At 45.9% G+C, this 27,163-nt stretch overlaps 1 protein-coding gene across 1 annotated transcript in view; it reads left to right on the forward strand.

The window, feature by feature from the left end:
* Positions 1-27,163, forward strand: part of LOC120997068 (enoyl-[acyl-carrier-protein] reductase, mitochondrial-like) — a 127,635-nt gene that overhangs the window by 48,156 nt on the left and 52,316 nt on the right. The window contains exons 2-3 of the mRNA XM_040426977.1: positions 11,452-11,549; positions 13,892-14,023. Of these exons, the coding sequence (XP_040282911.1) occupies positions 11,452-11,549; positions 13,892-14,023 (230 nt within the window). The remainder of the gene's footprint in view (positions 1-11,451; positions 11,550-13,891; positions 14,024-27,163) is intronic.

Raw genomic sequence — 27,163 nt, forward strand, 5'->3', positions numbered from 1 at the left:
TTATAATTATATACAGAGAGGGAATGAAAATAGAACTAAAGCAAAGACACACATGAAAAAAATCTAAGAAAAAACATAATAGGAGATTAGAAAAACAACTTCCACTTCAAAGTGTGCAACGTGGACAGACCAACCTTTCATTCTTTCAAGATCAGGGCAACAGAAAGCAGCATTTAACAACATCAGAGCTCAGACATAAAATTCTGAGGCATGCGTTTCATATCTTTTTCGGAAAACATATGTCCAACACAGAGATCCCATCAGACAGGCTTTGGGTCATTTGGACTGCAGCTGTAGTTAAACAGTTAAAGGGGTTGTCCAGGTTCAGACATACTTCCATTTTCACCCCGGCAGCCCCCCTGACAGGAGCATCGGAGCAATTCATGCTCCGATGCTCTCCTTTGCCCTGCGTTAAATCGCGCAGGGCAAAGGCATTTTTTGGAGATCCGGTGACGTTCCCAAGGCTCTCCATGGGGCTGCAAGGAAGACCGGTGATGTCACCGCCACTGATAGGCGGGATTTAGTGCTGCCCTAGCCAGTAAAACAGCTAGGGCAGTGCTAAAGCCCGCCCATCAGAGCCGGTGACGTTACCGAACACACTGCCGGGCGGAAACTTCTGCCCGGTAGTGTACTATTGTAAATAAAAGATCGCTTGCCCTGCGCAATTTAGCCCTGAATGAATGAATCAATTCTACATGCATTGTATTTGTTACAAGTTTCTCAAAAATTCTACTACCGAACAAAGCCAAAGTTTTGATGATTCGACTTGGACGAATCGTGGAAAAAACGGCCCAAGCTATTTTACATGTACAATTTGGTACACTAGTGAGATTAACAGTGCAAAGAAGATGAAGGATCACATGACCCTGGGCAGAGCCTCGGTCGGCAGGCTTGCCCATAATGCCTTGCAGTCAGCCTAGCAGACAGCCAATCCGAAGGAGTGATACTGACATATTATATTAAAGGGCTCCTGTCACCCCCCAAAAGTCATTTTTAATTTTTGGGCTAATTAAAATCCTTATAGTGTGATTATTCAATATATAGTGCTCTTACCTTTTTCTGTGGCTTAGTTTCTTTAAAAACCGCACCTTTTTAATATGTTAATTACCTCGCTACCAGCAAGTAGGGCGGTTACTTGCTGGTAGCCGCCGCATCCTCCTTTAAAAAAAAAGCCCCCTCGCACGGCCGCTCCTTCCTCAGTGCGCCTGCGCCGATGACGTCACATCTACACCCGGCGCAGGCACACTGAGGAAGGAGCAGTCCTCCTCTCAGTGCGCCTGCGCCGACTGAAGACCGGTACGGCGCAGGCGCGATATTTGGAACGCAGACAGGGCCAGCCGGAGGAGGAGAGCGCTCGCTGGCCCTGTCAATCAACAGGAGGAGGGGGGCGTTTTTCTGAAAGGAGGATGCGGCGGCTACCAGCAAGCAACCGCCCTACTTGCTGGTAGCGAGGTAATTAACATATTATAAAAGTGTGGTTTTTAAAGAAACTAAACCACAGAAAAAAGGTAAGAGCACTATATATTGAATAATCGCACTATAAGGATTTTCATTAGCCCAAAAATGAAAAATGACTTTTGGGGGGTGACAGAAGCCCTTTAAGTCACAGGCAGAGACGCCATTCTGAGCCCAGCCACTGATGTGATAGGATGTGTATGTCACAGACACACTCATTAGACAAGACAGCAAGAATAGGGTCTTCCAGGGACAGCGTTAGGGAATGGGGAGATAAATTTAGTTATGGAGATGGAATTACTTGATAGAAAAACAGGTTTTAGTACTAGATATTGGGTGAGTTAGTGTTATGTGCCTGTTAAATGACTGGAGCTGTTCATATATATACAGCTTTGAAGAGATAGTAAATATTTTATGTGTAGCAGCCAGATATTTTTCCAAAACCCTGATGCAAAGTTTCTACAGTTAATAAGCAGACCATAAGTATATTTTCCAGCATATTTTCGAGCATCACCAGCAGCGTATATTCTGCTGCAGATGTTGCGAAATTGCCCTTTTTTCCCCACAAATCTGTCAAATAAACATATTTTCCAGTGTCACTGCAGGGTTTATTTTGGTGACAGAGGTTGGCCTTAGCACTAGAATTGAGCGGACACCTGGATGTTCGGGTTCGACGGGTTCGGCCGAACTTGAGAAAAAAGTTCGAGTTCGGGACCCGAACTTGACCCCGAACCCCATTGAAGTCAATGGGGACCCGAACTTTTGAGCACTAAAATGGCTGTAAAAATGTCAGGGAAAGGGCTAGAGGGCTGCAAATGGAATCAAAATGTGGTTAAGAGCATGGCAAGTGCTCTGCAAACAAATGTGGATAGGGAAATAACTTTAAATAACATAAAATAGGTAAAAATAAAAAATAATAATCTTGATCTAGGAGGACGAGGTCCATATGGAGTAGGAGGTTGAGGAGTCGGTGGATGTGGCGGTGTAGGTGGAAGCAGCGGTGGAGAAGGAGGTAGCCTACACTGCTTTTTGGTTTTAAATTTTATTTTTAAAGTTAGGGTACACCCCAAAACATTGGGAAATATAACCTGTGATAACCCCCTCCAGTCATGCTAAACACACGTTCAGACAATACACTGGCTGCAGGGCAGGCCAGCACCTCCAAGGGGTAAAGGGCAAGCTCAGACCATGTGCCCAATTTGGAGACCCAGAAGTTGCAGGGGCTGACACCTGTCAGTCAGTTCGTGTAGGCGTGTGCACACTTACTGCCCCAGCATGTCACACGTCCCCGTGATGTTCACGATCCAATTTGATATCTGCTCTATTAACTTTCGATGTTCTTTTATGCGCCTGCCATGGTGATCACGGGTGGCGGGGATTCAGGGTTCCAGGCCAGAGAGGGAGCGTGAGAAAGAGAGGCCACATCCAAGGGAGGATTCATTTTTTCAAATTTAAAATTAGAGTTGAAATATGGGAGAAATTATTAAAACATAAAAGTGTGACAACTTTTCAAAGTTTAAGCATTGAATGTAAGTGTGCGTATTAATTACTGAATAATAATTTATTACATTTTATTCCCTGTCACCTATGCAGGTGTTTATTCACGTCTAAAATTGTATAATGTCAACCCAAGAATGTAACAGAAAAATGATTGAAATTTATTAAGCTGTCAACTAGGTAGAGGAGGGGTATATTACACCCAAAAATTGGTGAATTTCACCCAAAAATGTAACTGACATTTTTTTTTTTAAACCTGTCTACTATGTATAGCAGTGGTACATCACACCCAAAAATTGGTCAATTTCACCGGAGAATGTAACTGACAATTTTTTATTTTTTTTTAACCGGCCTACTAGGTATAGCAGTGGTACTATACATCCAAGAATTGGTTAATTTCACCCTAAAATGTAAATGACAATTTTTTTTATTTTTTAAACCTGTCTACTTGGTATAGCAGTGGTACTATACACCCAAAAATTGCTGAATTTCACCAGAAAATGTAACTGACAAAGTAGTGAAATGATATAAAATAAAATACGTACAAATAAAAAAAAATATTTGATTTATGAGGTGGAGTTCCATATGGAGTAGGAGTTTGAGGAGGCGGTGGACGTAGCGGTGTAGGTGGAAGCGGCGGTGGAGGAGGACGAGGTAGCCAACACAGGTTTTTGGTTTTAATTTTTTTTTCAAATTAGGGTATACACTAAAAGAGTGTTAAATATAAAAAAATAGAAGAATGAGCAATTGCGCTGCAGTATAACAATGGCTGGTTAGTGCCGGTATACATGTCTATTATGCACAAGGTACCGACAAGTCCTGAGGGATCCTTGCCTGGTTCATTTAAATGAACGTGAGCTTGTCCACATTGGCTGTGGACAGGCGGCTGCACTTGTCTGTGATGACAGGCGTAAAGGGCAAGCTCAGGCCATGTGCCCAATTTGAAGACCCAGAAGTTGAAGGGGGCAGACCCGTCATTCAGTACGTGTAGGCGTGTGCAGACATACTGCTCCACCATGTTGGTGAAATGCTGCCTCCTGCTAAGACGTTCCATATCAGCTGGTGGTGCTGGTTGTTGTGGCATGCTGACAAAGCTTTTCCACATTTCAGCCATGCTAACCCTGCCTTCTGAGGTGCTGGTGGTGCCCCAGCTGCGTTGGCGACCTCTTCCTCGTCCTCTACCTTTGCCTTGTGCTTCTACTGTGCCCCCGCTGTCAGGTGGGAATGCCACCAGCAGCGCGTCTACCAGCGTGCGCTTGTACTCGCGCATCTTACGATCACGCTCCAGTGAGGGAATTAAGGACGGTACATTGTCCTTGTAACGGGGATCCAGCAGCGTGGCCACCCAGTTATCAGCACAAGTTAGAATGTCGGCAACTCGGCGGTCGTTGCGGAGACACTGCAGCATGTAATCGCTCATGTGTACCAGGCTGCCCAGAGGCAACGAAAAGCTGTCCTCTGTGGGAGGTGTATCATCTGTGTCCTCTGTATCCCCCCCCATCCACGCACAGTGATGGCCATGAGCTGGTCTGGGTGCCATCCTGCTGTGAACATGGTTCCTCCTCCTCCATTTCCTCCTCCTCATCCTCCACCTCGTCATCCTCCAGAAATGTGCCCTGGCTGGACAATTGTGTACCTTGGGATTGTGGGTGCAGGAACCTACCCTCGGAGCCACTTGGGAATAACTGGCCGGAAACCCTACGAAATGATCCCTCTTCCTCCTCCTTCTCCTGTGCCACATCCTCTTCCATCATCGCCAGGAGCGTTTTTTCAAGGAGGCATAGAAGTGGGATAGTAACGCTGAGAACGGCGTTATCGGCACTGGCCATGTTGGTGGAGTACTCGAAACAGCGCAACAAGGAACACAGGTTTCGCATGGAGGCCCAGTCATTGGTGGTGAAGTGGTGCTGTTCCGCCGAGCGACTCACCCGTGCGTGCTGCAGCTGAAACTCCACTATCGCCTGCTGCTGCTCGCACAGTCTGGCCAGCATGTGCAAGCAGGAGTTCCACCTTGTGGGCACGTCGCATATGAGGCGGTGAGCGGGAAGGCCGAAGTTACGCTGCAGCGCTGACATGCGAGCAGCAGCAGGGTCAGAATGCCGAAAGCGCGCACAGACGGCCCGCACTTTATGCAGCAGCTCTGACATATCGGGGTAAGTTTTAAGGAATCTCTGCACCACCAAATTCAGCACATGCGCCAGGCAAGGGATGTGCGTCAAACCGGCTAGTCCCAGAGCTGCTACGAGATTTCGCCCATTATCGCACACCACCAGGCCGGGCTTGAGGCTGACTGGCACAAACCACTCATCGGTCTGTTGTTCAAGGCCCGTCCACAGCTCCTACGCGGTGTGGGGTTTGTCCCCCAAACAGATAAGTTTTAAAACTGCCTGCTGTCGTTTACCCCTGGCTGTGCTGAAGTTGGTGGTGAAGGTGTTACGCTGACCAGATGAGGAGCTGGTAGAGGATGAGGAAGCAGAATAGGAGGAGGAAGCAACAGGAGGCAAACTGAAGCGCCATGCAATCCTCGGTGGTGGAAGGACATGCGCCAAACTGCTATCCGCCTCAGGCCCAGCCGCCACTGCATTTACCCAGTGTGCTGTTATGGAGATATAACGGCCCTGACCGTGCTTACTGGTCCACGTATCCATAGTCAGGTGCACCTTGCCACAGATGGCGTTGCGCAGTGCACACCTGATTTTGTCCCCTACTTGGTTGTGAAGGGAAGGGATGGCTCGCCTTGAAAAGTAGTGGTGGCTGGGCACGACGTACTGTGGGACAGCCACCGCCATAAGGCCTTTAAAACTATCCGTCTCCACCAGACGGAATGACAGCATTTCATAAGCTACTAATTTAGAAATGCTGGCATTCAGGGCTAGGGATTGTGGGTGGGTAGGGGGGTACTTCCTCATCCTCTCCAGCGTTTGGGATATGGAGAGCTGAACGCTTCCGTGGGACATTGTGGAGATGCTTGGTGACCCAGGTGTTGGTGTTGCTGGCAGATCCTCTGTTTGCGGGGTGGCAGGTGGCACTGTCACTCTAGAGGTGGATGAAGAGGCCGAGACTCCAGCAGAAGGAGCCGTTCTTGGTTTTTGAGGTGTCTACTCCACTGCAGCTCGTGCTTTGCACTTAAATGCCTGGTCATGCAGGTTGTGCTCAGGTTGAGAACGTTTATGCCTCACTTCAGGCTCTGATTGCACAGCGTGCAAACCACTCGTGTCTTGTCGTCAGCACATTTTCTGAAGAACTGCCACGCCAGGGAACTCCTTGGAGCTGGCTTTGGTGTGCTCGGTCCCTTGCTGCGGTGGGCAGTAGCAGGCGTACTGTCTAGAGGACGGCCACTCTGCTTTTGCACCCTGCTCCCTCTTCTGCTGTGCTGGTGGCTCTGCGCGACCACTGCCTCTTCCTCCGAACTACATAGGTCACTCGCATGACCTTGATTCCATGTGGGGTCGAGGACCTCATCGTCCTCCACATCATCTTCCACCCAGTCTTCACCCCTGCCTTCCTTGTCGATCTGCACACTTTCGAAAGCCCCAGCAGTTGGCACCTGTGTTTCGTCATCATCTGAGACGTGCTGCGATGGTCCTCCCATGTACTCATCTTGAAAGATAAGTGGTTGGGCATCAGTGCACTCAATATCTTCCACTTCTGGGGCAGGGCTAGGTGGATGGCTTTGGGAGACCCTGCTAATAGAGTCATCAAAAAGCAGAAGAGACTGCTGCATGACTTGGGGCTCAGACTGCTTGGCTGATTTGCAAGGGGGTGAGGTGAAAGACTGATGGACATCGGCTGCAGGTGCCAACTGTGGTCTCTCGGCAGGAGACTGGGTGGGAGACAATGTGAAGGAACTGGATCCACTGTCAGCAACCCAATCTACTATCGGCTGTACTTGTTCAGGTCTCACCATTCGTAGAACCGCATTAGGCCCGAACAAATACCGCTGCAGGTTCTGTCGTCTACTCGCACCTGAGGAAGGGGTTTCACTAGTGCGTGTAGCTGGCACAGATCGACCATGTCCTCTCCCTGTAACAGGAGCTCCACCAGCAGCACCACGACCTGGGCCACGTCGCTTATTTGACGCTCTCCTCATATTTCTCGAATTTAGGATCTTGCCCAAAATGGGTGTTAAATTAATAGTAGAATAGAATGACAGTATGTAAAGGGTGTATCTCACAAGGCCTGAACCGGACTAGGCCTCAATTAAAGATTTGTTTGCCCAAAATGGCTGTATTTCAAATACCTGAATCAAACCCCTGTATTTAAAGGGGGTATCTCTCACGGCCTGAACCAGACTAGGCCTCAATTAAAGATTTGTTTGGCCAAAATGGCTGTATTTCAAATACCTGAATGAAACCCCTGTATGTAAGGGGTGTATCTCACACGGCCTGACACACTGTAGGCCTGAATTAAAGATTTATTTACCCAAAATGGCTGTATTTCAAATGCCTGAATCAAACCCCTGTATGTAGAGGGTGTATCTCACACGGCCTGAACCAGTGTAGGCCTGAAATAAAGATTTCTTTGCCCAAAATGGCTGTATTTCAAATGCCTGAATAACACCCCTGTATGTAGAGGGTGTATCTCACACGGCCTGAACCAGTGTAGGCCTGAATTAAAGATTTCTTTGCCCAAAATGGCTGTATTTCAAATGCCTGAATCAAACCTCTGTATGTAGAGGGTGTATCTAACACGGCCTGAACCAGTGTAGGCCTGAATTAAATATTGGTGCACCAAATGGCGGTATTTCAAATCTCTGAATCTAACCCAAATGTATTAAGGGTGTATCTCACAATGACATCTGAATCAAAGGCTGCCAAAAATTTTTTTGCCCAAACGAGTGTTTGTTTAGCAATTGAATTTGACAGCAGTATATAAGCCTGTAATTTCACACATGCTGATGCTGCAAGGCCTGAAAATAGTGTTTTTTGGCAAAAAAAAGTGTGTTTTTAAAACCCCAGAAAATGATGGGTGTATTTCTAGCTTAAATTGCACACTGACTAATCCAGATGTTGTATATTGCCAAAAAAGTGTTTTTTTGGTAACAGAATATGAAAGCTGTACAGTCGTGGCCAAAAGATTTGAGAATGACACAAATATTAGTTTTCACAAAGTTTGCTGCTAAACTGCTTTTAGATCTTTGTTTCAGTTGTTTCTGTGATGTAGTGAAATATAATTACACGCACTTCATACGTTTCAAAGGCTTTTATCGACAATTACATGACATTTATGCAAAGAGTCAGTATTTGCAGTGTTAGTCTTTTTTTTCAGGACCTCTGCAATTCGACTGGGCATGCTCTCAATCAACTTCTGGGCCAATTCCTGACTGATAGCAACCCATTCTTTCATAATCACTTCTTGGAGTTTGTCAGAATTAGTTGGTTTTTGTTTGTCCACCCGCCTCTTGAGGATTGACCACAAGTTCTCAATGGGATTAAGTTTTGGGGAGTTTCCAGGCCATGGACCCAAAATGTCAACGTTTTGGTCCCCGAACCACTTAGTTATCACTTTTGCCTTATGGCACGGTGCTCCATCGTGCTGGAAAATGCATTGTTCTTCACCAAACTGTTGTTGGATTGTTGGAAGAAGTTGCTGTTGGAGGGTGTTTTGGTACCATTCTTTATTCATGGCTGTGTTTTTGGGCAAAATTGTGAGTGAGCCCACTCCCTTGGATGAGAAGCAACCCCACACATGAATGGTCTCAGGATGCTTTACTGTTGGCATGACACAGGACTGATGGTAGCGCTCACCTTTTCTTCTCCGGGCAAGCCTTTTTCCAGATGCCCCAAACAATCGGAAAGAGGCTTTATCGGAGAATATGACTTTGCCCCAGTCCTCAGTAGTCCATTAACCATACTTTCTGCAGAAGATCAATCTGTCCCTGATGTTTTTTTTGGAGAGAAGTGGCTTCTTTGCTGGCCTTCTTGACACCAGGCCATCTTCCAAAAGTCTTCGCCTCACTGTGCGTGCAGATGCGCTCACACCTGCCTGCTGCCATTCCTGAGCAAGCTTTGCACTGGTGGCACTCCGATCCCGCAGCTGAATCCTCTTTAGGAGACGATCCTGGTGCTTGCTGTACTTTCTTGGATGCCCTGAAGCATTCTTAACAAGAATTGAACCTCTTTCCTTGAAGTTCTTGATAATCCTATAAATTGTTGATTGAGGTGCAATCTTAGTAGACACAATATCCTTGCCTGTGAAGCCATTTTTATGCAACGCAATGATGGCTGCACGCATTTCTTTGCAGGTCACCATGGTTAACAATGGAAGAACAATGATTTCAAGTATCACCCTCCTTTTAACATGTCAAGTCTGCCATTTTAACCCAAGCAGCCTGACATAATGATCTCCAGTCTTGTGCTCGTCAACATTCTCACCTGAGTTAACAAGACGATTACTGAAATGATCTCAGCAGGTCCTTTAATGACAGCAATGAAATGCAGTGGAAAGTTTTTTTTGGGATTAAGTTAATTTTCATGGCAAAGAAGGACTATGCAATTCATCTGATCACTCTTCATAACATTCTGGAGTATATGCAAGTTGCTATTATAAAAATTTAAGCAGCAACTTTTCCAATTTCCAATATTTATGTAATTCTCAAAACTTTTGGCCACGACTGTACATATTAAACTTGAATTTAAGGCCTCATGCACACGACCGTTGTTGTGTTCCGTTCCGCAAAATGGGGTTCCGTTGTTCCGTGATCCGTTTCCGTTTTTGTTTCCGTGTGTCTTCCTTTATTTTTGGAGGATCACCAGACATGAAGGAAAGTAAAAATAAGTCTAAGTCAAGTTTGCCATGCAAATGAAAGGAAAAAAACGGACGCGGACACGGATGACAATCTTGTGTGCCTCCGCGTTTTTTCATGGTCCCATTGACTTGAATGGGTCCGCAAACCGCTTTCCATGAAAAAAATAGGACAGGTTATATTTCTTTGACGGACTGGAACCACGGATCACGGACGCGGATGACAAACGGTGAATTAGCTGAGTTTTCAATGGACCCATTGAAAGTCAATGGGTCCAAAGAAAATCACGAAAAACTGAACAACGGACACGGAATAAAACAGCGGTCGTGTGCATGAGGCCTAACACTTGCTGATCAGGAAAATATTTTTTTTTTTGCAAAAAAGTCTATTTTTAAAACGACAGAAAATGATGGGTGTATTTCTAGCTTAAATTGCACACTGACTTATCCAGATGTTGTATATTGCCAAAAAAGTAGGTTTTTTTTGTAACAGAATATGAAAGCTGTATATATTAAACTTGAATTTAACACTTGCAGATCAGGAAAATACAGTTTTTTGGCAAAAAAAGTGTATTTTTAAAACCCCAGAAAATGATGGGTGTATTTCTAGCTTAAATTGCACACTGACTAATCCAGATGTTGTATATTGCCCAAAATTTGTTTTTTTGGTAACAGAATATGAAAGCTGTATATATTTAACTTGAATTTAACACTTGCAGATCAGGAAAATACATTTTTTTGGGCAAAAAAGTGTATTTTTAAAACCCCAGAAAATGATGGGTGTATTTCTAGCTTAAATTGCACACTGACTAATCCAGATGTTGTATATTGCCAAAAAAGTGTTTTTTATGGTAACAGAATATGAAAGCTGTATATATAAAACTTTAATTTAACACTTGCAGATCAGGAAAAGACAGTTTTTTGGCAAAAAAGTATGTTTTTAAAACCCTAGAAAATGATGGCTGTATTTCTAGCTTAAATTGCACAGTGACTAATCCAGATTGTTGTATATTGCCAACAAAATTGTGATTTTCAATGTCCTAAAAGCTCAGATGCAGTGCTGTGCTTGCATAAAATGGCCGCCACCGCCGCCCACTTAACTAACAGATGGATAAAAGTTGTTGTTTTTTGGTCAATGGGCTCAGGGCAGGGAAAAAAGATTGTGCCCTGCACCCACACAACTATTTCTCTACAGATCGTTGAGTTAGATTCTCTCCTATTCTCTCCCTGAAATCACAAGTCCAGCAGCATCCTCTCCCTACACTTGTAAGAGCAGAGTGACGTGCAGCGCTAGATGACTCAAGCTTATATAGAGCCTGGGTCACATGCTGCTCTGGCCAATCACAGCCATGCCAATAGTAGGCATGGCTGTGATGGCTTCTAAGGTCAGACAGTTAACCGCTTGTTGATAGGCTTCTCTGCAGCCTTTCAAAAAGCACCAAGAAAGCGCCGAACACCGAACCTGAACTTTTAATGAAATGTTCGGGTTCGGGTACGGGGTCAAAAATCCTAAAGTTCGGTACGAACCCGAACTTTACAGTTCGGGTTCGCTCAACCCTACTTAGCACCTTTTTTTTATATATAAAAAACTTGTTGCAAAAAATTATAGAAATAAATAAATAAAATAAAGCAAAAAAGACAAACGAGGAAAAAATGAGTCCCAGGAGACCTCAGAGTGTCAAACACCAATTCTCATGCCAAATGGAGCACTTTTGACTTAGGTCTAATTTATTTGATTTCTGATGCCATTTACAGGTTGGAGAATGTCCCTCTACCTCATGTTGGAGAGCAAGATATCCATATCAGGATGCTGGCTGCTCCGGTTAATCCTGCAGATATCAACATGTTACAAGGTAAAGTACTCTTAGTCTTTAGATCCTAGTCATTAGATGCTAGTGAGATCCTAGTCATTAGATGCTAGTGAGGTCCTAGTAGTTATTAGGTTTTTCCAGACTCTCATAAACAAAGCTTGCTAGACAGGAATTATAAAGGTAACCGTTATCATCTTACCTGGTACGTAATGCAATTATAGTGTTATAGTGTATGCATCATTATATTTCACACTGCAGCACAATGTGTGCAATGTCCTCTCAGCACAGGGCTACAGCAGAAGGGGAACTAAGAGCAAATATTCTCAAGAGGTTTAAGAAATGAAGCTAACAGCAGGAAATGCTATTTTAAATAAATGACTTACTTCTTGTTTATTTTCCTGCAGAGGGAACGTACCTGGTTTTCCGGAAATTAAAGGGAACCTGTCACCTGCAAAACGCAAATTAAACCGACCACAGTACCTTACAGTATCCCCCAGTGTGTTGCTAATCATGTTTTTCTTTCCTCTTTGTGTTTCTTCATACTTGTTAAAAACGCTGTTTTAATGTCGGTTGGCGCTGTTTCTGAGTCAGGCTTGAAGTCAAGGGGGCAGCGGCCTCCTTGCTTCAAGTAAAGCTAAGCCCGCCCCTAACCCCTCCTCTCTACAATTAGATGGACGTGATGTCAGGATCGCGCTCTTCTAGCATATGCGCGGTATGCTGCCTGTCACAGCGTCATGCCGGGCGCGCGATCAAACGGTCCGGCGCATCCGCAGTCAGCAAAATGCAGGCGGGTGAGTGAGGATCGCGCTGTAACAGGCAGCTTACCGCGCTTGCGCTAGAAGAGCGCGATCCCGACATCACGTCCATCTAATTGTAGAGAGGAGGGGTTAGGGGCGGGCTTAGGTTTACTTGAAGCAGGGAGGCCGCTGTATGAAGAAACACAAAGAGGAAAGAAAAATATGATTAGCAACACACTGGGGGATACTGTAAGGTACTGTGGTCGGTTTAATATGTGTTTTGCAGGTGACAGGATCCCTTTAAATATTAATGAGTTACACCAAGAATAGATCATCATTATCTAATCAGTAGGGGTCTGTCACCTGGCACCACTGCCTATTAGCTGTTAGAAGGGGCTGCAGTGCTTTTCATAGTATAAAAAGCATAGTGTTGTCTATTGTATAGCTCTGTGCTTGGTATTGCAGGCCAATCATGTTCACTTGAATAGGACCGAGTTGTATAAAGACCATATGACTGATGGGCCTCATGTTACAGGTTACAGTGGAGGCCACAGCTCTAGCCCTAGTGCGTGGTCCCTTCCAATAGGACCTGACCAACCAGATACTGATGACCTATCCTGAGGATAAGTTATCACTATTTAAAAAAGTTTTCCGACACCTGGGACCCACACCCATCAGCTGTTTGCAAAAGGCAGCAGTGCTCCTGTGAGCGTTGCTGCCTTCTCACAACTCACCAAGCACATCGCTGTACATTGTATAGTGGCTGTTCTTGGTATCGCGCTCAGCCCCATTCACTTCTATGGGGATGAGCCGCTCCTTGGCCATATGACCAATGGACGTGTCGTCACTCGGTCTAGGAAAAGTAGCGAGAAGGCACGAGTGCTGCTGCCTTCTCAGCAGCTCGACGGGGGGTCTCGGGTGTCGGACCCCCACAATTTAGATACTGATAATCTATCCTGAGGATAGGTCATCCGTATAAAAATCTTGGACAACCCTAGACAAGTCTGGAAAAAAAACACTTAATAATGCTGCAGTCCCTTCAACACCCAGCTATTCAAATTCTGATACACAGTTAACCTTTCATAGTTAGCCTTATGATAAACATGGGTTCCCAGATGGCTGCCCAATCCTTCCTCTTGGCAACTAGCTGGGTACATAATGATCTGATGCTCTCAGCATTATTTAAATTTAAGAGCATCAGGCACTTATGCACCTGCCAATGACCACAGGTGTCTTCCTGATTTCAACTGTATTGCCATCATTAGGACCTGTGGTGCAGGAGGCGGTATTCTGTGCTGCACTGTGGTATTTGGTTCTGCTGGGGCAGTATATTTTGCTGCACTGTGATATTTGGTTCTGCTGGGGTGGTATTGTGTTCTGCACTATGGTTTTGCTGGCTCCGCCTACTTCTGTTGTCCTGCCTTCTGTCAAGTTGAATCTGCCTACAACATGGGGCCACTTTTAGTTGTTTTTTTTCCCAGGGCCACCATAAGTTCCCAGTCTGCACCTGAGAAATATACAATATTGCCACTTTTCAACCCCACTACCGTATATACAATTAATGACTACTTGTCCAGCCTTTATATGTTATCCAATTTTCATGCATCCAACTAATTATTGCTGACTCCCTCCATCACCTCTACACAGGGAATTATGGAATTCTACCTCACTTACCAGCAATAGGTGGAAATGAAGGAGTGGGGGAGGTGATAAATGTTGGTTGTCAAGTCCACAGAATCAAACCTGGAGATTGGGTTATACCAATTGATTGCGGCTTTGGTAAGTTTTTTTTCTTTACATATACTATTCCTCATATAGACACATATTATTTTCCAAATAATAGATTTAATAGCATTGGAAAAAAACTCACATTTCTATTTACTGTATATAGTAAAGCCATGCTAATGCATTCCTTTACCTGTTTATACTAATTTCATACTAATTTTGAGTATTATGCTATTTACTTTGCCAATCACATCAAAAGACAAGCTGACCATCAATGTATGTGGGGGCCTCCCAACCCTCCCCGACAGATGTTAGGGAAGATAAGAATCAGTCAGTCAGATTTAAAATGACTTTTGCACTTTGGGGGATAAATTGCAACGACCGGTTGATTTGCTAGCCAGAGGACTAGAAAAGCAGAGTAAGAAACCAGTGACAATTCCTCTAAAGGCCTCTTTCATACTTTCAGTATTTGGTCAGTGTTTTACATTAGTATTTGGTCAGTATTTGTAAACCAAAACCATGATAAGGTTATTGGGGAATTCCCTCGGGTCCTCTACTCTCACCCGTTAATCTTATGCCCTTTTACCTTACCACTTACCTAAACCCCACCAAGAATGACACAGAGCCGTACATTGGAATTAAATGGCCACAGCAGCCTTTTATTAATACAAACATAACATGTAACATCTATATAAATATATATACCTAGACCTGACGAAGGAGGTCCTAGAAGCCCCGATTCCAGCTGGTGCCCCAAACACCCGGTTAAGCCACCTTGCCTCCAGCCGTATCACTCCAGCTCGGAGACACCGAGTGATGGTCACCCCACTGAAACCAACCAACTTTCCACACCTGGGAGTCCAGCCCCACCAATTGAGGCCCTCCCATCCACAAACACCAAGCCCTACCACCGTCTTCCAGGACCTCCTACTGCCACAGACACGCAACTTGACCCTTAAACTCAAGCTTGCGCGGCCCTCCACACCCCCAAGGCTCGCTCGATCCCTCCTTGCAGACCCAATGACCACAAATCAATGCCCACTGCATTGAGGTGTACCCCGTCTGCCCTCCAAAACTCACCGACTCCGGGCTCCAATTCAAAATGCCGTACCACAACTGTCCCATTCCATGCCACAAATTTTCCAACCGCCCTGTTAACTTTAATCCGGGCCTTGTTTATCCTCTCCACCGATCGCGCCTCGCGCCAACGCCGTCTGGGAACTATGTCCGACCACACCACTACCATCCCGGGAAACAACGACCACAAACGTAACAGGTCAAACTTAACATCACAAATTAACTCTCTCACCGGCTTCATGCCTAAATCGTTCCCTCCCGCATGCAGCACCAATACATCCGGAGGCCGATCCAGCTGAACAAAGCGGCGAACCTCCCTCAATACTCCCCCCCACAACATACCTCGGTAACCCAGCCACCAGATGGCCGCCACCTCCCTATCAAAGCCCAGCTGACGACCGTTTGGCCTCACATCAGCCCTTAACGCCCCCCAAAAAACAAATGACTGTCCGATAATCCACACCAGAGCCGGGGGAACACTTGAAACGAAATAAGCAAAACAACCGCATTAATACCGGGGCCCTCAACCCGCAACCCTTACAGACCACCCAAACGCACATAGGAACGAAATCTACCTGATTCCCTCCGGCCAATCCACTTAATAACCTCCTCACTCATACCCAGGCGGGCTGCCTCCGTCGCCGCCCCAATCCTAAACGAGTGACCCGTGTAACACCTCGGATCCACCCCCAATTCCCCCAAGCACCTCTTCAAAACCGCCACGAACTGGAATCTGGATAAAAAAGACCCATCTGCATGCCGCAAAAATGGGGCCGCCCCTGTCCCCCTGCCGAAGCGATACTCTCTCAGGCAACCAACCGGGCACATCAAGCAACCCGGCACCGCAAACAGGCAAACACTACACCCCCGCCCCTCCTGATCCGTTTTAGACCTACGCAACCGGACCACCACCCTGTCTTGTAACACCTCCACATCCTCATCCCTTAACCCCCCGGCACAACTAACACTCTTACGTACCAATTCACCCAACCTAAACGCTCCGAAAAAAGCCAGTGAAAATGCCGCCTTAAACAAGCTTACCTCTCCCCCAGAGCTACAGACCACCTCCAACCGTCCTCTAAGACTTAACAACAGCTCGAACGATACCGGTAACCGCCTGTCCTCCGTCCGACAACCCCCGCCGCCAACCCTTCAACACCTGCCGCACCAAAAAGGCCTTGGTACAGTCCACCAGCCCCCGCAAGTTGAAACCAAAAGCTAAACCCAACATGCACTTATTCACCTGAGCCACCGACCACCCTTCTTCCTTTTTTTCACCCAAAAACAACACCAAGGGCACCTCACCCGCATCCATTCCCACGCCAAGCATGCCACACCAACTCACCCAACTATCCCAAGACCCATCGTATGACGCCCACGTACTGGCCGACAGAGAAGCCCTGAATAACCTACTCACAGTACCTCCAAGATCTCCCACAGCAGCCCCGGACACTCCAACACGGTGACCTCTGCCTCTGGCGCCAACTGCCGAAAGCGCTCCCACTGCGAAAGAGAAAGAGCATCCCCAACACCGTTAGAGACCCCCGGCACATTTAGCGCTAAACAACGCAATACCATATGCTGCAACAACCTAACCACCGGAGGTGATGAAGCCGACAAACTATTAATAGCCTGCACCACCTCCATGTTGTCACAATGAACCTTTTTGTTACGAAGCATATCCCCCCACAACTCCAGTGCTAACACAATAGGAAAGAGCTCCAACAATGCCAGATTCCGAACCCAACCCCTCACCCCCCACGACTTAGGCCAGCGGTCCGCACACCACTGCCCGTTGCAGTAGACCCCAAAACCAACCCCCCCCTGCCGCATCAGAAAACAAATCAAAATCCACACTATCCACAGCATCCCCCAAAACCAACGTCCTCCCGTTAAACTCTGCCAAAAACCTAGCCCACACCTCCAAATCCCTTCGCAGCTCACGCCCCAACCGAATGAAATGATGCGCTGCCGTCACACCCGCAGTCACCAACGCCAACCGCCTACAAAATATTCGTCCCATGGGCATAATGTGACACGCAAAATTCAACTTCCCCAACAACGATTGCAAGTCCCTCAAACAAATCTTAACCGACCTACCCGCCCTGTCAACCTCCGCCCGCAAATCGCGCAACTTATCCACCGGCAACCTGCACTTCATAGCCACTGTGTCCAAAACAATCCCCAAACAACTCAACTCAGTCGTGGGCCCTACCGTCTTCCCTTCCGCAAGCGGCACCCCAATGGACGCAAACACCGACTGTAACGTAGAAAGCAACAGATGACACACCCGCGAATCCGCCGGACCCAAACACAAAAAATCATCAAGGTAATGGATGACTGACTTACAACCCGAAACATCTACCACCACCCATTCCAGGAAGGAACTGAAAGCCTCAAAATACGCGCATGACAAGGAACAGCCCATCGGCAGACACCTATCCACGTAAAACCCCCCATCCCAATAACACCCCAATAGATGCAAGCTATCCGGGTGCACTGGGAGCAGACGAAAAGCCGCTTCGATGTCCGTCTTTGCCAACAGTGTCCCCGGACCCAAACGCCTCACCCATGCCACAGCCGCATCAAACGAATTATAGACCACCGAACACAATTCAGGATCAATACCCTCATTGACCGACGCCCCCTTCGGAAATGACAAGTGATGGATCAGACGAAATTTGTTCGGCTCCTTCTTTGGCACCACCCTTAACGGCGAAACCTTAAAATCAGCGAACAGCGGACAGCGGAGCAACAAACGGACCATCCATGCGCCCCAGCAACACCTCCTTTGCCAGCTTCTCAGACACAACTTCAGCATGCTCCCCAGCCGAATGCAAATTCCTACCAGTAAAAGGGGTCGGCCCTGGGTCCGACGGGATACGAAAACCAAATCTAAAACCTTCCAACAATAACTGAGCCGTCGACCGAACCGGATACCTATTTAAAAATGGCTCCATCCTTCCCACCCGTACCGGCGTCAAACCCCTTTCCACTAGAATCCCCCCCCCTCGGCTTACCCCCTCGGAAACATCTGGACGCCCCATGGGCCCCGCCACAGGAACTGCACTCGTGCTTGAACTTGCACTTCGCCCCAAATTTACAGTTCCCTTCATTAAAAAGGAAGCACAAACCCTTTGCCGCAGCCGTTGACAACCCCGACTGCCCTGCCCCGCCACCTGCTTCCCCCCGAAAGGACTGCCCCTGCCGCATCACTGACATCCACAAACCAATATCTTTATGGTCCCACCGTATGTTCTAAATTGCCTAAATTGCTCGTCATAATGAAGCCAGCCCACGCCCCCATACACCCTATACGCCTCCCCGATCGCATCCATATAACAAAACAGCGCGGAGCAGCTGAGAACGCCTGCAGCCAGTTAGAAAAAGTAAGCGGAATCAGCCGATATCTACGTTTCTCATTTTCCTCTCTCTTCCCTTCCTCCCGCCGCGCCCTATCCAACTGAAATCTCTCCAAGGGCAACAAGGAAAAAATCTCAATATACTCCCCCTTCCAAATCCGCTCCTTCACCTCCATTTTCAAATGCGCCCCCAATGGGCCCTCAAAACAGACGTACACCTCCCCTTGCGCCGAATCATCCACCCTCCGACGCTCCTAGTCGTCCCCCGCCTGGGTCTGCACCGATACTGACTCTCAGCCCCGAACCTGCGCATTGGCAACCCCGGACCCCCCCTGCACCAGCACCGTAGGGCCCCCCAAACCCCCAGGCAGGCAACGGGGACAACCCCGCTCCCCCAAGACCAGCAACCCAACCCGCCAAGCTCCCCAACAACTGACTCAGTCCCCCGACCAACTCCCCTTGGCTCCTTCCTGCCCCCACCCCCCCAGGGGCACTAACTACCGCACGTGAAGGTCCCACAGAGGTCTTACCTGGCTGCCCGGCGCTGTGAACCCCGCAGCCGTCACTCCTGACTCCAGCAGATCCATCCTCAGCAAGGCCTCGTCCTCCTGCGCCGACACCACTGCAGATCCGGATCCCAGCACCCCAGCCTCCACGGTGCTGGGTGCTCACAATGAAGGTGACGATGGCTCCTCCTCCTGCTGCTGCCTGCCAGCGCTCGCCACTTCCCCAACTGTCTCCCAAGGCCTGGGCCCCTGCCAGCCAGCAGCCAGCCCAGCCTTGTGCCTGCTCTGCCGCACACTCAGGCCTCCCGACCGCCAAAGAGGGGGGAAATCCCGCAGGTCCTGGTCCCGATCCCTCGCTGTATGCTGGAGAAGGCAGGGGAAGGGAACCCCTGCCCTGGGCTCTGCCGTACTGTGGGATTCCTCCCGCGCCGGGAGGCTGACGCAGGAGCTTTTGCAGAGCCTCCTCGGCGTGAAGGGTCCCTGGAGGGGCTCCCAATCCGGCGCCGAGCCCATGGGGTTTCACTTGGGCTAAGGCGCGCCGGCGGCCTTGCCCGCCGCGGCCGTCTGCCCTCCGGGGCCAAGCTGGATGCGCCTGCTGCCTCCCACCAAGCAGGCCCGCCACCTGCGCCTCTAACCACTCCGGGCCCCGCGACTCCTCCACCTCCCTCAGCCTATTCAATAGGGCCTCCATCTCTGGTAAGTGAGCGCACCAACCCTAAGCTTTTCCTACCTAAAATGGCGCCCCATTTCCCGCTTCTTCCCCTTAAAAACCCTACCGCTCCGCTCCTCTCCTAACCCAGCCCCCTCCTCACTTAACCTTTTCCTGCCCTCCTTTTACCCACCGGCTAACCCTGACGTCCCCTCGTCCCCAAACCCATCATGGCAGCCTCCCCTTAGGCTGTCGCTCTAGTCTGGCTGCACCGGAGTGGAACCTACAGAGAAAAGATATCATAGAAATATTTGTGCCTCTTCTGTGTTTTCCATTACTGATGCAAAAATACTGACCAAATACTGACTGTGTGAAAGAGTCCTTACTGTAGCATAGCTACTGTACACTGATTTGTCATTTAGGGTATTCGGAAAGCTTATATAGAGAGGGGGGCGCCCTCATCCCATCGGCTCCCCACAATGCAATTGCAGGGTGCCGATGGTTGCTATGGAAGCTTATCCATTTGCTATTATAAAAACTGAAATAATAGATATATTTAGTATCATATCTGTAACAACCGTCTCTATTAAAACATCACATTATTTACTTCATCAGGTGATGAATACTTAAAAAAAATAATAATAATAATAATGACAGAACGGTCATTTTTTTGTTACCTTGCCTTTCAAAAATATCTATCAAAAAGTTGTATGCTGCCCAAAATGGTACTAATGAAAATGTCAACTCACACTAGACCCTCACCAGAAAAAGAAAAAAAATATGTCTCTAAGAAAGTGACACAAAAACATGATTTTTTTTTCAAAAAGGCTTTTATTGTATAAAATGTAAAAGAAAAACTGTATATTTCTGTAATCATAGAATAAAGGTAATATGCCTTTTTTCCTGCATGGTGTACGCTGGAAAAACAAAACCCAAAAAGCAATGGCAGAGTTGTTGCGACCAATGGGGCTGTTCAGATGAGCGTTGATTTTCACGCATCACTTGTGCGTTGCGTGAAAATCACGCAACGCAGGCCCCATAGAAATGAATGGGGATGCATGAAAATCGCAAGCATCCGCAAGCAAGTGCGGATGTGGTGCGATTTTCACGCATGGTTGCTAGAAGATGATAGGGATGAGCAACCCCATTAAAGTCAATTTACTGTATTATTTTACCTTATAGCATGGTTATAAGGGAAAATAATAGCATTCTTAATACAGAATGCAAAATAAAATGTGGCTTGAGGGGTTACAAAAAAATATAATTAACTTACCTCATCCACTTGTTCGCGCAGCCGGCATCGTCTTCTTTCTTCAGGACCTGCCAAAGGACCTTTGATGACACATTTTAGTAAGCATTCTGTATTAAGAATGGTATTATTTTCCCTTATAACCATGTTATAAGGAAAATAATAAAATCTACAGAACACCTAACCCAAACCCGAACTTCAGTGAAGAAGTCCGGGTTCGGGTCTGGGTACCACGATCAACTTTTTCTCACGTGCTTGCAAAACGCATTGCACTGGCACGGAAAATACTGAGCAACGCAACGTAATCGCAGTCAAAACGGACTGAAATTGCGTACACACTATCACGATTTTCCCTGATCGCAGTCGCAATGTATCCGGACCTAATCCGGACAAGCTCGCCTGCAAGGGGCCATACAGTTCTCAGAAAATTGCTATACTACTTCCCCAGAGGTTGTAAACCAGTAAACCAATCCACCAAAATCTGTGCTGCAAAAGCCAAAAGGTGTTTTTTCTCTTCTGAACCCTGCAGTGTACCCAAACAGCAGTTACGTCCACATTTATGGCATTTCCGTACCCAGTAGAACCCGCCTAACAATTTAAGAGTGTGGTGTGAGCCTCAGATGGCACGAGCTGGGCACAACATACTGGGCACTGAAATGTCATATTTTGCACCGTCACCTGCTCATTTATCTCTGCTAAATACCTCTGGTGTCAAAATGCTCGCTACACGCCTTAATAAATACCTTGAATGGCATAGATTCCAAATGGGGTTACTTTCCATGGTGCAGGCATCTTAAAGGGGTTTGCTCTTTTTTCAATATTGATGACCTGTCCTCATGATAGGTCATCGATATCAGACCAGCAGGGTGCTGGGAGTCAACCCCCTCTGATCTGATATTGATGAACTATCCTGAGGACAAGTCATCAATATTAAAAAAGCAGAAAACCTCATTAAAGTCTCTGCAAATGTGATGCAGCACCCAAAAACTATTCTTTGCAAAATCTGTGCTCCAAAAGCCAAATGCTTTTTATAAGCCGTGTCATGTACCCATACAGCAGTTTACATCAACATTTATTGCATTTCCATACCCAGCAGAACCCACCTAGCAAATTTAAGAAGTGTGGTGTGAGTCTCAGATGGCACCAGCTGGGCACAGCATATTGGGAACTGAAATGCCATATCTGCAAGAAATGCACATTTATCTGTGGAGTCAAAATGCTCACTTCACCACTTCATAAATAACTTTAGGGCTGTAGTTTCCAAAATGGCGGTTGTTTCTCAAGGGTTCTATCTATAATTTCATGCCAGAACATCTACAGTCATCAGCACAAGCTGCATAAACCACCAAATTGTGCCTCAAATGCACGTGGTGCTCTTTTACTCGTGAGCCTTGTTGTATGTTAGGGCCACAAGGATGCTTATAAAACCAGGAAGCACCGCATAATAATAATAAGAGGGCCTTCTTTTCACACTGGCACATGCTGGGCACAACATATTGGGCACTGAAATGGCAAATCTGTAAAAACTGTAATTTTCAATTTGGACTATTTGCAGTGCACTAACACTCTTGGAGGGCAAAATGCTCACTACACCTCTTGGTGTAAATAGGGTCAGTTCTTGGGGGTTTATTTTTTTACTTCACCTCAGAGCCTCTGAAGTTTTCAGCCAGGGCTGTATAAATCACCAAAGCCTCAAATGTACATGGTGCTCTATCTCTTCTGAACCCTGCGGTGTGTCCAAAAAGCAGATTATGATCACTTAAAGATATTGTAGTACTCAGGAAAAACTATGTTACAAAATATGGGGTGCTTTTTGTCTTATTACCACTTGTGAAAATGAAACATTTGAAACTAAAACTACATATAATTTCAATAAAATGTCATTTTTCTTTTCATATCCCAATTTTAAAAAATTCTATGAAACTGTGCAGTCAAGATAATCACTACACGCCTTGGTGAATTCCTTGATAGGTTTGGGGTTTTGGGGGCTCTGCAAATTTGACATGGCACCTTAGAACCATTCCAGCGAAATCTGCCCTCCAAAAGCCAGATAGCGCTACTTCCCCTCTGATTCTTGCAATGTGCCCATACAGCAGCAGAAAACAACCACAATGGGTGCTGGCATATTCAGTAAAAAATGCATTTTGGTGTGTTTTTTTCCCCCTATTACTACTTGTCAAAAATGAAAAATGTGGGCCTAAATCACCTTTTATTGGAGGAAATTTTATTTTTAATTTTCACAGCCAAATGTTTCTTTATTATATGAAATGCCTGTTGGGTCAAAGTAATCACTATGCCCCTCAATAACTTTTTTTTTTTTATTACTCCTACAGGCTCATCTCTCTGCAACTACAGCACCCTCTGCACTTTGATTGACAGGGCCAGGCAGTTTAAACATAATCACACCTGGCCCTGACTTCTCCTAAAGTGCGCCCTGCAGTGCGGCAGTTGCAGAGAGAGCAGAGCCTCTAGGTGTAATGGCAATGCCCCCAATGCTCCTAGTGGCTCATTTGCATATATTTAAACTTCATGTTTCTCAGCAATATGGACACATATGAACATGGGACCAACACAGATGCCTTCAGCTGCCAAGCGCACATGTAACAGGTCAGCCAGTTTCATATCAAATCTGCTGACAGATGCCCTTTAGACAAGACCCCTCTCATGCAGCACACAGAGATCTGTACAGTTTTATTTTTAATTGCAGTAATTGTACATTGATTTCTATATTCAGAACAGGTTATCACTTGGAAATTATCCATAAAAGAGTGGGGTATTGTTGTTAGCAGATAGATGTGATGTGTTTGGAAACTTGGATGATCCAATGCTTTTTGACTTGTAAGCAAAAGTCATAAAGGAATATAGAGGGACTTGCAAGGTATGGGCAATATTACTGATGTCTGAGCTTCTGTCACATGAAAGTGATGCGGCTGAGATGTGTCCATATCATGCTGATCCTATTAAGCCTCTGATGCGAGTCAGTGAATGCCAACTTCAAATACAAGTGCTAGGCTTTGAGTATGAATTAGATGCTAAACCATGTTACATCTTTAAAGTGCGCAGCTGAATTTTTGCCAATTTACTTTGGAGCAACGTAGAATCGTTTATGCCTGAACAGATATTTGTTTTAAATTCTCTACATATCTTTGTGGCATGAATCCTGTATGACTGCACAGGGAGTCCCTCTTTTTCTGTCTTAAAGAGTCATAAGGACTTCATGTGCTTCACTATAATGCCTCCATATGGCACTACAAGAGCAGGACAAGGGTTAGACATAGTGTGCTATCAGGGTTAACTGAGGGATACATTCTGACAAACCTTGTCTTGGGTAACATAAGAGTATGTGTAGTGCCCTGGAGCTGGGGTACTTTGATGTTTGGACATTTGTGGACATTTGAATATTTCCCCTATGCAAAGTTAAAACTTCTTACTTTATTTCACTTGAAAGGGATAACTTATACTGTTTATTAATGTGTTACTACATTTTATATGTATGTTGTGATATATATCCTGTTTATTATCACTGTATGTACATGGCTGCGTGGAAAGAGTTAATAAATACTGAGAGACTGCTAGGACTTTGAATAGGAAATTGGCAATTTTCCACAGCTGCCATAGAGTTTAAAGAAGAGCATGTTTTGGAGGGGAAAAGCCAGATGTTGTTTACCACCAAAATCAGACAGACTGACCTAGTGACTGTCTGGTTTAACTATGTTGTTATGTCTGGAAACTTGCTTTTGTATGGAAAAACTGCTGTATCATTGCCACTGAGTATCATTGAAGCTCTAATGTAAGGCTATGAGAGACGGAAAGTGTTACAATGTATCTGTTTGTGCTGAGATTCTCCACTCCACCCCTCCCACTAGAAGGTTCTAGTCTAGGTAAAACTGTATATAAGGAGAGCAGTCAGAGACCCTAGTGTTTGACAGTTAGGGACCAGTGCTTGGAGGAGAGACTCATGCCAACCTTCATGAGGGACCAGAAGAAGATGCTGAGATGGGGACGCTGAGCCACAGATCATGGGTCACAGCCCTGTGACAAAGGAGTCACCTGGACTACTGAGCTACAGACCATGGGCCCTTGACCAGGATACCAGTCTTCTGAGAGAGAGAGGGACAGCTAGGTCAGTCCTTTCCTCAGCATGAAATTCTTCTTCTGCCAGGGAGGAGACTGGAGAAGCCAGACTAATGCCTCGCCTGTATTGTTTTGTACCTGAATTCCTCCAGTAAAGAAGCACCCTGGTTAACTGCAGACCCTGACTCTCTGGACTTATTTCCCATTGGGGTGCACTCCGCCTTACCATCCCTTGCGGAGAGCAGCAACACATGGTGACACCTTGACAGTGTCTGGGGGACCCAGTGTAGCACTGGGGCCACCCCAAACCCGACCACTGCATATACCTCAAAGGTATTCATATTATGAAGATATTCATCTTTAGAATGGTATTTGTAAGGGAGAATATCTCTTTTACAGTAGTGCCCAACCGATGAGGCCAGGTGCGGCGATCGCCTCAGGCAGCATCAGGTAGGGGCAAGAGGGGGCAGAAAAAGCGCTATGGGCTGAAGGGAAAGGGTTAGGTTAAGAAATTGGCATTGGGGAGGGGATGCACTGTTTCTGGTTTCACTACAGGCAGCAGAAAGGCTAGGTGCACCCTGCTCTTTTGTATAGCATTTGATAGAATATAGTACATTTTTAACTTGAATTCATGCTGCCCAAACTGAGATTGTTCCAATAGAAGTTTGGTATTTGGAGTGTGGAAAGTTTTATCTACATGTGGTAAGAACCAGAGGTTTAGTGCTTCACTGCTAATTGTTGTGTCAACCATTTCAAGCTTTACTGATGCCCTTGGTAACATATTTCAATTTTCCTATATTTATGCTGCTGGCAATGACGTACATAGAGAAGTAAGGGCCCCATAGCAAGGATCAAACTAGACCCCCCACACAGGACAGAAGGGTTTCCGCCTAAACCCCTTTCAGTGACCCTTGGGCCATTTTTCCACTGCCTCATTTGCTAAAGGTTGTGCCTTTAGAGGGTGGAGTCCTGACCAAGTTTTCACCCCCAGTAGAAGAGGAGATGATCCCAACTGGGCCCCCTCTTGCCCTGGGCCCCATAGCAGTCGCATAGTCTGCCGCTATGGTAGTTACGCCCCTGGCTACTGGTACTTATATAAAGGACACATTTTTTACTTTGTTCTGACTATTCTACAGTCCAGTTTACAGATATTACTATATTTGAAGGAGGAGATGCTACAAGTGAAGTTCTGACATTTGGCTTCTGAAATCATAGGGATGAGATGTTCTATCTAAAATCCTGTGCCAGCAAACACATACTAAATACTCATTAACTTCATATGAATAGGCACTTCTGAGTTAGAGGACTCCTTCCCTATAGAAAGCAGCTATTTGCCTCTCTGTTCAGTTTATTAATGACCATTCCTATCAATCATTTTACTTTCTATCATAATTCATCTTTTAGTGCCAGGCAAATAAGTGTCAAAATATGGAGAGACGTACATTTATCATCAATATAAGCAGCTATAATTGTATTCATAAAAAGGCCTAGGCTGTCATCCATTAGAACTGGAGCCTATTATTTCACTTGGTGGTAGTTTTAGTAAAGAATATCCAATTTCAGGAACATCTGAAATGAAAGTGTCACAGCTGTCAGGGGTAGACAGCTGTATCTCATCTCTTGAAGTAAGTAATCTAGAGGAACATGATAGACAATATCCAGCCAACCAACTTTATAATACTTTGTGCCATCTTTGACTGCTTTCTAAAGAAAAAAAAAATTAATGGTTCTAATGCATGAGGCATATCAGGTTTATTTGCTGTATTACGGTATCTGTCATTGGAAACGCTGCAAATATATTCAGTAAATTGTAAGTATAGCAGCTGTCGATTTCCGAAGCTTAGAAGGAAATGTGTACCCTCCAGATATACCAATAACAAGAAAATAATATCATTCACAACAGAAAATAAAATGTTCAAGCTATATACCAAATCAATAAGCACACAGCAGCGCTGTAACCATTCAGTACACAATATAGAGCAGACATCAAGTTGCAATATTACTTTCCAAATCCAATCTATTTCATGCTTAAAGGGATTGCTGAGGTAATGTAAAATTACTTTGTAATTCACTGTATTTAATGCTCTGCACATACAATGAAAAAAAAAGAACAAAATTTATTTTCCAACAGCAGTCAGTATGAGTGCTGAATAGTGACGAATATGGCACAACAAACATTACTGGAGCCAGAAGCTCTACATGTGTTCTCTACTATCTCATGAAACACCGGAGCTCTTGTAATTAAATGTTTAGAGGTTGTCTAAGATACATTTTAAA

The sequence above is a fragment of the Bufo bufo genome, chromosome 4, assembly GCF_905171765.1.
Source record: "Bufo bufo chromosome 4, aBufBuf1.1, whole genome shotgun sequence".
Classification (NCBI taxonomy): Eukaryota; Metazoa; Chordata; class Amphibia; order Anura; family Bufonidae; genus Bufo; species Bufo bufo.